Source organism: Hyla sarda, chromosome 3 (assembly GCF_029499605.1).
Source record: "Hyla sarda isolate aHylSar1 chromosome 3, aHylSar1.hap1, whole genome shotgun sequence".
NCBI lineage: Eukaryota > Metazoa > Chordata > Amphibia > Anura > Hylidae > Hyla > Hyla sarda.
Window position 1 is genome coordinate 120,756,297 of NC_079191.1, and position 11,334 is coordinate 120,767,630.

Consider the following 11,334-nt stretch of genomic DNA (forward strand, 5'->3'; position numbering starts at 1 on the left):
TCCCCCTATTGGGAGGGTTTTGTCCCCCTATTGGGAGGGTTTTGTCCCCCTATTGGGAGGGTTTTGTCCCCCTATTGGGAGGGTTTTGTCCCCCTATTGGGAGGGTTTTGTCCCCTATCTGGGAGTGTCCCCTATTGGGAGGGCTTTGTCCCCTATCTGGGAGTGTCCCCTATCTGGGAGGGCTTTTGTCTCCTATTGGCTGTGCCCGCATCCGCTATTGGGAGTGTCCCCTATTCGGAGGGTGCAAATATTATAAGTCTTATGGGACTCTGCCGGGGATTTAAAAACTGTTCGCTATTGGGAGGTGTCCACTAAGGGAGATTTTACTTTACGGGTGTAGTAATTATCCGTCTCCATATTTAGAATGTGCACAGCGTGGCAGCTTTTTAGTTAAAGTAAACAGGAGCTTTATCTGTATCATGTGTGCTCAGACCTGGAGGAGCTTCTTTGTGTATCCTTGTCCTTTTGGCGCTGAACGTTTGCCAGCTCTAACAGCCCATCTATACAAATCCTATCTTCCTCTGATACTTCTCACTTTGGCCAGTATACACTCGGCCTCCTGCTTTGTATAATCAATGTATATTTTAAAAGGCTTGAAGTGTTTTTCTCTATAGTAACATTAGCTTAAATAGAATTTGGGGCTCCCCCTGACCAATTTTGCCAGACACACAAATTTGCTGTGAAATAACCGTTCTGGAGCACCTTTTATTAGGACCCTGCATTGTGGCCTTCCTCTCTGTATGAAGAAATTGACAATTGAGTCTTCCCATTCCCCTTTGTGCATAGTATACCCAAATTGTCCAGCCAGTGCTTGTACAGAAACACAACTCTTTCAGAGGGTACCAATAATTTTTACAAACTTCTGATGTCCCTACCAATTGCTTAAAGGGGTACTCTGCACCAAGCACTCTACTGAGCAATGTGTCCTGTGCCCAGTTGCATGACCTTTCTGCCCCTACAATAGCTGCATGTACAAGAGGATGGGAAGAGGCATAGATAATTTGACACCCAAAAATACAATATATATATATTACAAATCATACATATCATTTTTAGTGTTTCCCAATCAGGGTGCCTCCAGCTGTTGCAAAACTACAACTCCTAGCATGCCTTCGGCTGTCCGGGCATGCTGGGAGTTGTAGGTTTGCAACAGCTGGAGGCACCCTGATTGGGAAACGCTAATCTACATTATATAAAAAGCTTTTGCAAATGACAGACATTTTAGCAATCGGAGGGAGTTCCAGTACTGTCAATAAGTTTGTAAAAGTGATGGGTATCCTTTAACCCCCTTAAGGACGCAGGGTTTTTCCATTTTTGCATTTTCGTTTTTTCCTCATCTCCTTCTAAAAATCAGACCGCTTTCAATTTTCCACTTACAGACCCATATGAGGGCCTTTTTTATTTATTTATTTATATTTTTTTTTGCGCCACCAATTGTACTTTATAATGACAACAATCATTTCACCCAAAAAATTACGTCAAAGCCAGAAAAAAAATATTTGTAAATTTTGGGGGCTTCCAATTCTACGCAGTGCACATCTCCGTAGAAATGACACCATATCTTTATTCTGTAGGCCCATACGGTTACAAGTATACCTAATATATATATAATTTTTTTTAAAGTAGTAAAATAAAAACCTAACTACATGCACCAAAATTAGTATGTGTAAAATTGTCATCTTCTGACCCCTAATAACTTTTTTTTTTTTTTTTTTTTCCCCCCCCATATACAGGGATGTATAAGGGCTATTTTTTGTGCCGTGATCTAAAGTTTTTATCGGTACCATTTTTGTTATGATGGGACTTTTCTTGATCGTTTTTTATAAAAAAAAATGTAGGGTATACATAGTAACCAAAATTACGCAATTTTGGACTTTGGAATTTTGCTTACGTGTACGCCATTAACCATGCGGTTTAATTAAAATATATTTTTATAGTTCGGACATTTACGCATTTGACGATACCAAATATGTTTATTATATGTTTACATATTTTTTATATGGCATTTGGCAAAAGGGAGGTGATTCAAACTTTTAATATGGAAGGGGTTAATGGGTGTTTTTGAACTTTTTTATTTATTTATTTTTTACTTTTAGTCCCCTTAGGGGACTTTTAGGAGGACCTCATACAGATCAATGTGGGTCCATATAACCACATTGATCTGTGTACTCTGCGCTTGATTGATAAAGCAACCGGTTAAAAGGGAAATTTTAAGTTACAGTTGGTAATTCACCCCACAATGACCTATGACGTTTATAGACGTTATGGTGCCATTACGGTGGTATGTCACAGGCTCCATACCAGGTGACCCCCCAGGCTGATTTCAGTAGCTGGCGGCCGTTGCTAATAGCTGACATGCGGACAGCTATTAACCCTTTAGATTGCCACTGTTAAAACTATCAGCGGCGTCTAAAGGGACCTTAAAGGGGTACTCTGGCCCTGAAACATCTTATCCCCTATCCAAAGGATAGGGGATAAGATGTCTCACCGCTGAGGACCCCCGCAGTCTTGTGTTCACCACCCACCTGTTTGAGCTGCACGCCGCGGTGCCAGCTCACAAACAGCTGGGTGGCGACCACAGGGATGGAGTATGGTGACGTCACGACTCTGCCCCCATGTGACTGCATCCGCCGCCCCCGCTATGCAAATCTATGGAAGGGGGCGTGACTGCCGTATTGTATTGACTGACTACTAACGCAGTGACTTTTTTTTTTTTTTTCCCCCGTAGAACATTCTTCCCCAAGTTCCTTTATTAAAGCATATTATCCTTGTGGATGGCAGTAGCACACAACAGACTGTTTACCCCAACAATACTACAGTACACAGCATGGCATCTGTGCAGGCTCTGGGCGCCAGCCAGGGTAAGTGGGTCACATTGATGGGTCTGTTTCTAAGATTTGTTAGGCTGAAAACAAGCAGCAGTGAAGGTGTATGTGGTAGAACTATGGCTGTACATGAGGTGGGAAGCTGATCTTACTCCATTTTAACTCCCTGTCCCTATAGTTGATTTAAATCATGATGGTATTTTAGGACAAATGGCTAATAAGAGCTGGACTGCTATGGTATTTCACGTGCACCCAGAATAGGAGTAGATTTATCAAAACCTGTCCAGAGGAAAAGTTGCAGAGTTGCCCATAGCAACCAATCAGATCGCTTCTTTCATTTTTCAGAGGCCTTTTCAAAGAAGGGATCTGATTGGTTGCTATGGGCAGCTCATTGACTTTTCCTCTGGACAGGTTTTGATCAATCTCCCCATATAACTTTATGTTCCAAATTTTATGCATCGCCAATCACATATAGGGGGAGATTTATCAAAACCCTTCCAGAGGAAATGTTGCTGACTTGCCCATAGCAACTAATCAGATCACTTCTTTCATTTTTGACAAGGCCTCTGAAAAATGAAAGAAGCCATCTGGTTGCTATGGGCAACTCACCAGCTTTTAATCTGGACGGGTTTTGATAAATCTCCCCCATAGAGATTAGACAGCTCTGTTTTGCCTTTCTGTAGTCCCCAACCAGGGTGCCTCCAGCTTTTGCAAAACTACAACTCTCAGCATGCCTGGATAGCCTTTGGCTTGCAACAGCTGGAAGCACCCTGGTTCGTAAACACTGCTGCAGTCCATTTGTGTGTGCATGCCGCTCTACAGCAAAGAGATCCTAGTAACCTGCAGTCTTCGGTGCGTAACTGCGAAGACATCAGGACATCCCAGTACTAGGCTTTTTCACACACAGCATGAAAATCCAGAATCCTCCGATGTATGATTAACTGGGTACATCCCACCCATCCCCCCCTCTATATTATGGCGGAGGATTCTCTTTCCATGTGAACAGATGCTGCTGTCTCAGGACCCAAACATCTGGTACACATTATACAAACAGGATCAAGTCATTCACGACTCGTTCCCAGCACCAACTGGTGCCTGACACACTCCCAGCACATGCTCACTTGGTGGTGCAGAGGTTTTGGATGCTGCGCTGGTATTTTCATCACTGTGATCCTCTCCAGGCAGTAAACCTAAAGATATAGGCAGAATTTTTTTAATGCTGAATAAAACTCAAGAACGTGGCTATCATTTTGTTACAGTGGAGATGAAGATTTGTTCTGGGAGGTTTGTGTTTTCGTTTTTATGGCTAGGTTCTTAAGTCAACACTATTCGCTTGTCTGAATTATCTTTATTTACCATATTACATATGCACAAATAAATCCGCAATGCATCATGTTAAAGAAGGTTTGAGTATATGGAAGAAGTGTATTATATCCTTTCCCATCTTAGGGTACCTTCACATGAGTGGATTTGCAGCGGATTTTACGCTGCGGATCCGCCGCTGAAGGACCCTCTGTATTCTGCCTTTACATGTGCCTGCTTGGAGCGGCAATACGCAGCTACGTACAGACACACTGAAACTATGTGCGAGTCGCCGCGCATGCGCGGTGTACTCACACACATGGTGGCCGCTCCCTCTGCTTAATGAGCTGCTGCGTTGATGTGAGTATACTGCGCATGCGCGCGGCGACTCGCACATCAGTGTGTCTGCTCATAGCGGCGTATTGCCGCTCCGAGCAGGCACCTGTAAAGGCAGAATACAGAGGGTCCTTCAGCGGCGGATCCGCAGCAAAATACGCTGCGAAAATCGGCTCGTCTGAACGTACCCTTAAAATCCACATAGTCATATATATACACATTCAGGCATAAGGGAGGAGGAGACCTGTCTTCAGGAGCTTGGGAGCTGTGGTCCTTAGTGTAATGAAAATCTGAGAGTTCTTATTTTGTAAAGTGTTACTGTCACTTTAAGAATTGTTTTGACCGGTCAGAAGTTTTGAACGGGCAAGACCCCCAAGGATTTCTTGAAATGCAGGGCAGAACAATGCTCTCCCCATTTTGCTGCAGGAAATGGACTCTATAGATTTACTGTAGGAACAGTGTTTCCCAACCAGGGTGCCTCCAGCTGTTGCAAAACTACAACTCCCCCATAGAGATTACAGGCTGTCCGGGCATGTTGGGAGCTTTAGTTTTGCAACAGCTGGAGGCACCCTGGTTGGGAAACACTGCTGTAGAACAATCTCCTGCTACAAGAATGGGAGCACAAGAAGCCAGAGAGAGAAGTGCCGACCAGCTCGCTTCTACGGGTTTGTTCTAGTGTGGGGTCTAAACACCCAGACCCTGACGGATCAAGACTTGGGACATGTCAAGTTTTTAAAGTGACACTGATGCTTTAAGTTGTGGACCAGGAATGGTGCTATATTAATAAGGGAAATAAATGAACCAGTTATCACCATTAGGGATTATCTGGGTATCAGAAAAAGTTTACATTTGGCTGGTATGGCACAAAATAAATAAATAAAAAAAAAAAATACCTACCTCTGTAACTCGCAGCTCCCATTGTGACCTTATCCCAGTGTTACCCAACCAGGGTGCCTCCAGTTGTTGCAAAACTACAACTCCCAGCATGCCCGGACAGCCTTTGGCTGTCCGGGCATGCTGGAAGCTGTAGTTTTGCAGCAGCTGGAGGCACCCTGGTTGGGAAACACTGCCTTATCCAGTCTCCTGCTTCTTAAGACAGACCCGTCTTGGCAATGATGACCCATTCAGCCAATGACTAACTGCAGCAGTGATGAGTGGGGACCGGGATGAACGTCACGCCTAAATGCCTGGATGACCTCTTTATTCTCCATCTCTGCTTGACAGCCATAGTTAGAACTCCCTTATCTCTTGTCGTCTTGGGTTCCTGTGATAGGAGTGGGGGCCATTTTAACTATACTCGCACATATTCATTAGCTTTCAATGGAAAGCTTTATAAGCTATACATTTACCAGTAGTAGTGCTGTCATATATGCAGGGGTACCCCACTGGTATATATTAAAGGGGTACTCCACTGGAAAACTTTTTTATATATTTTTTTATTTTTATCAACTGGTGACAAAGTTAAACAGATTTGTAAATCGACTTCTGTTTAAAAATCTTAACCCTTCCAGTACTTAACAGCTGCTGTATGCTACAGAGGAAGCTCTTTTCTTTTTGAATTTCTTTTCTTTCTGACCACAGTGCTCTCTGCTGACAACTGGCCAGAGTAGGCTCAAATGCCCATAGAAAACCTCTCCTGCTCTGGACAGTTCCTGGCATGGACAGAGGTGTCAGCAGAGAGCACTGTGGTCGGACAGAAAGAAAAGAACTTCCTCTCTAGTATACAGCAGCTAATAAGTATTGGAAGGATTAAGATATTTTAATAGAAGTAATTTTACAAACTTTCTGGCACCAGTTGATTTGCTATAAAATGTTTTCTAGGGGAGTACCCCTTTAAGATTATATTAGCTGTCTGCTAAAGAATCGTCCAGCAGACGGCACTTCCTTCCTATTCGTGTTCATTCTGATGGCTACTCCTCCTAATACCCCCATACACAAGCACACTCGGTGTAGCTTGGTAGAGGTGAACTGCAGCGTGTCACAATGTTTTATCGATCATTAGGGAATCGGAATCCTATGCTGGGGCATTGGCTGGATCTGTTGCTCCTCACTGCACTAAATAAAAATATTTATTAGGGTTTGGCATATAAATAGAGATGAGCGAACTTACAGTAAATTCGATTCGTCACAAAGTTCTCGGCTCGGCAGTTGATGACTTATCCTGCGTAAATTAGTTCAGCCTTCAGGTGCTCCGGAGGGCTGGAAAAGGTGGATACATTCCTAGGAAAGAGTCTCCTAGGACTGTATCCACCTTTTCCAGCCCACGGGAGCACCTGAAGGCTGAACTAATTTACGCAGGATAAGGCATCAACTGCCGAGCCGAGAAGTTCGTGACGAATCAAATTTACTGTAAGTTCGCTCATCTCTACATAAACACTACAGACCTGATGTTTTCATGAGCGTCCATGTACTCTTCCGCAGCAAACAAGCATCCACCCTCCCCGCTGCCACATGATATTGCAGTCATCATGTATACAAGTGGATCCACTGGACTGCCCAAAGGAGTGATGATCTCCCACAGTAACATCATAGCTGGAATAACTGGGATGGCGCAAAGGATACCAAATCTGGGGTATGTTATGACGGTAACTTTCGTATATCACGTTGCTTCTTAGTGTGCAGTTGAGTACACTGTAGCTGGCATTTTACTGATCAGTAATGATCCTTTTTTAGATTACGTTAACCTGTCAAGTACCTGATTCCCACAATTTTACTTGTATAGTTTTCAGAAAAGCTTTGTACCTGTGCACTGAATGGAATATCCTCTTTTGCAGAGAGACTGATACCTACATTGGCTACTTGCCTCTGGCCCATGTGTTGGAGCTGAGTGCAGAGTTGGTCTGTCTGTCACGCGGCTGCGGTGTCGGCTATTCTTCACCACAGACGCTATCTGATCAGGTGAGCGATGTCTGAAATGTTTAGTTTAACTGCTGTATAAATCGCAAAAAAAAAAAGAGAAAGCAGCCATTACATCTACATGCACACCCAATAGTAAAGTGAGAGAAGGTCATGTACAATCCCCTGGGGATTACAACTAAGGGACAGGCATAATAGTAGTACTTTACTATTGCTGAACTGATAAATAATCCAGGTCAAAAAGAACAATGAGACACTCTCTCATACCAGACTATAATCATAGCAGAAAAGGATACCTCAGTTGTGCAGGTATTACAATGATATACCAAACTTTATTATGATGTAGGAAGTAGAAAAGAAGTAGGAGTGCTAAGAATTACCGTATTTATCGGCGAATACCACACACACCCATTTTAACAAGCAAATCTGGGTAAAAAAATAGATTAAAAAAAAGACAAAAACTACTTGGAATCTTGAAATTAAGAAGGAAAAAATAAAACCTCTGTTCATTGCCATGTTCTGACCCCTATAACTTTTATTATTTTTCCACCTATGGAACTTTATTAGGGTTTATCTATTGCGCCATGAGCTTTAGATTTCAGTGGTACTGAGTTTATGTAGGTCCGGCATTTTGATCACTTTATATTCCAGGGATGTGACCAAAAATCTGCATTTTTGGGGTTTGAAATTTTTTGGCGCGTTTACGCCGTTCACCATGCAGGATCAGGAACATTGTAATTTACAGGGTTTTATTTAAAAAATAAAATAGGAAAAGGGCAGGGGATTAAATTTTTTTTTTTTTTTTTTTTTTTAACTATTACTTGATCACGGCATTTAACTATTTAGATGACTGACATCGGAGCCAGCTCTGATGTCCGCCATTACCTGAAGGTGCACATTCTTTGCACAGGGCCCTCTGCTGTCTGTGTCTGCCCCTGATGCTTGGAGTTGTAGTTTTGCAACAGCTGGAGATGCACTGTTTGGGCTTCATCTTTAGTGCAGTGTTTTCCAATGTGACTACACAATAAACTCAAGAAACATAAAATTACCTAGAGAAGGATAAATGTGAAAACCTATATGGGGGAAGAATCCATAGTGACCATAGGGTTTTTATTTTTATATATTTTTTTATCTTAAAGCATTCACCATGTGGCATAAATAACATATTGTATAGACAAAAGAACAGTTCAATTCCAGCTCACCGTGCAAACCTGTTTGCAGCCTGGATCAGTGCATGGCAGCAGAAAACAGAACATAATCCAAAAAAACAGAAGGGATCCAGCGCAGATAAGGTGCAAGCAATGTAGAAAGCCTTTATTCTTTAAAAGCAGGTATGATACAGGAACAACGTGACATGTTTCGTGTGCCGGTATGCACTCTTAGTCATACAAGCATGACTAAGAGTGCTTACCGGCACTTGAAACGTGTCACGTTGTTCCTGTATCATACCTGCTTTTAAAGAATAAAGACTTTCTATATTACTTGCCCCTTATTTGCGCTGGATCCCTTCTGTTTTTTGGATAAATACTTATTGTAGTTCAGACTTTTACAGATGCTGTTGTTACCTTGCACTGCTACAAGGACAGGTACACACCCCTTCAAACAGCTGCTCAGTTAGGGTGCCTGAAGATGGCATATCCTAGGATAGACTATCAGTATTATACACATCGCTTTAGCTGCTTAGATAAACATTGTGGACCGGCTTTGTTCCCTGTCTAATGTTTTATGTGGCGAGCAATATATAATTCATCTGTGTCTTAACAGTACAATAATTCAGGTCTGCCAGTGGACAGAATATATAGGCTTGTATATGGGTGCTGTTAATGTAGCACAGACAAGAAAAGAAGTATATTGACATGAGTGAAGTGTATGGCTTTTATATTTAGGTCGGCGAGCACGTTGGAATGACGCAAACCATGTACCTCTCTCTGTGTATTTACTTTTCCCTCCTGTCAGCTTTGTATACGTCTGATCCTGTAATGCCGTAACCTCTAAAAAGAAAGACCCTAAAACCTCTTTTTATATTCCACAGTCCACTAAGATCAAGAAAGGAAGCAAGGGCGATGCATCAGAACTTCAGCCAACCCTGATGGCCGCTGTCCCTGTAAGTTATTTGGGGAAAAAAGTGTTCCCTATTGTGCTAATTCCTGTAAGTAAACTAGCTGCCCTGACGTTACGCTGACTGACTCAGAGCTGCAGTACATTGTGTGAAGACGTCCAGGTACAAATATTTACTCAGATTTTCTGCAAGCTTCTGGAATGAGCGATAGAACTGGTGCGAGTGCTCAGATGTGTCTTCTGACACCTTCCACGTCACTTTGTGAGATTTTATTAGAACATGTAGTATGTATTGTCACCTGGTGTCTGGAACGAAATGTTATGCTCCCACTCTGCCACTTCTCTCCCTTTTTTATTGAGTCTCTATTGGAAAAGTTTTGTGATATCATTTATTTATTTTTTAATTGTGACCTCATATTGAAAGGAGAGAGATATTCAAAATTGGTGCTGTCTCTGGAACATGACTTTTAAAGTTTTAATATGCAGAGACTTTAGGAGAGAAGGGACGAGCGCATATAGCATTAATAAAGACTACAAAACATGTTGGTTTTCTACATTGTATGCTAGTTCTGTGGACATTTTAAGAAGTCTTCAGTAAAACTGGATATGTTTTAATATTATCCCTGGGTGCTGGACTTTCTCCAGGTTGGAGTTCCCTTCTCATTGAAAATCTGTTCCATGTGAACATGGTATTTGTATTCTGTGTGCAGTCTTCATACTGAGCAATCTGCAGCTATGTTCAGTATGAAGCTAGTGGATAGTCCATTTACATGTGGTGGAAAAATAAAATGTCACAATTGTTACAGAAAAGTATCAGAAAGGTCACATTTCTTAATGCAAATGTATTGCAAAGTTACTGCCATGTTTAGACAAACTCTAAGCAGAAAAACCGAACAAAAGATAATGGGAGAGGTATTAGCAGTAGAGAGAGAAGTGCTCATGCTGCCGTACAGAACACTGGTGAGACCTCACTTGGAGTATTGTGTGCAGTACTGGAGGCCGTATCTCCAGAAGGATATAGATATTCTAGAGAGAGTTCAGAGAAGAGCTACTAAACTAGTACATGGATTACAGGATAAAACTTATCAGGAAAGGTTAAAGGACCTTTACATGTATAGCTTGGAAGAAAGAAGAGACAGAGGGGATATGTTAGACTTTTAAATACATAAAGGGAATCTACACGGCAAAGGAGGATAGTAGATTTAAAAGAAGAAAAACTACCACAAGAGGATATACACTGCTCAAAAAAAAAGGGGGGGGGGGGACACACACTAAGATAACACATCCTAGATCAGAATGAATGAACTAATCGTATGAAATACTTTAGTCTTTACATAGTTGAATGTGCTGACAATAAAATCACACACAAATTATCAATGGAAATCAAATTTATGAACCCATGGAGGTCTGGATATGGAGTCACACTCAAAATCAAAGTGGAAAACCTCACTACAGGCTGATCCAACTTTGATGTAATGTCCTTAAAACAAGTCAAAATCAGGCTCAGTAGTGTGTGTGGCCTCCACGTGCCCGTATGACCTCCCTACAATGCCTGGGCAAGCTCCTGATGAGATATGTCCTCCCAGACCTGGACTAAAGCAGCCGCCAACTCCTGGACAGTCTGTGGTGCAACGTGGCGTTGGTGGATGGAGTGAGACATGATGTCCCAGATGTGCTCAATCGGATTCAGGTCTGGGGAACAGGCGGGCCAGTCCATAGCATCAATGCCTTCCTCTTCCAGGAACTGCTGACACACTCCAGCCACATGAGGTCTAGCATTATCTTGCATTAGGAGGAACCCAGGGCCAACCACACCAGCATATGGTCTCACAAGGGGTCGGAGGATCTCATCTCTGTACCTAATGGCAGTCAGGCTTCCTCTGGCAAGCGCATGGAGGGCTGTGCGGCCCCCCAAAGAAATGCCACCCCACACCATTACTGACCCACTGTCAAACCG

At 42.5% G+C, this 11,334-nt stretch overlaps 1 protein-coding gene across 2 annotated transcripts in view; it reads left to right on the plus strand.

Annotated features, from left to right (window-relative positions):
• ACSL3 (acyl-CoA synthetase long chain family member 3) overlaps nucleotides 1-11,334 on the plus strand; it is a 96,213-nt gene that overhangs the window by 60,584 nt on the left and 24,295 nt on the right. For both annotated transcript variants that reach the window (XM_056564918.1, XM_056564920.1), the window contains exons 5-8: nucleotides 2,729-2,861; nucleotides 6,885-7,035; nucleotides 7,238-7,361; nucleotides 9,352-9,423. In XM_056564918.1, the coding sequence (XP_056420893.1) occupies nucleotides 2,729-2,861; nucleotides 6,885-7,035; nucleotides 7,238-7,361; nucleotides 9,352-9,423 (480 nt within the window). The remainder of the gene's footprint in view (nucleotides 1-2,728; nucleotides 2,862-6,884; nucleotides 7,036-7,237; nucleotides 7,362-9,351; nucleotides 9,424-11,334) is intronic.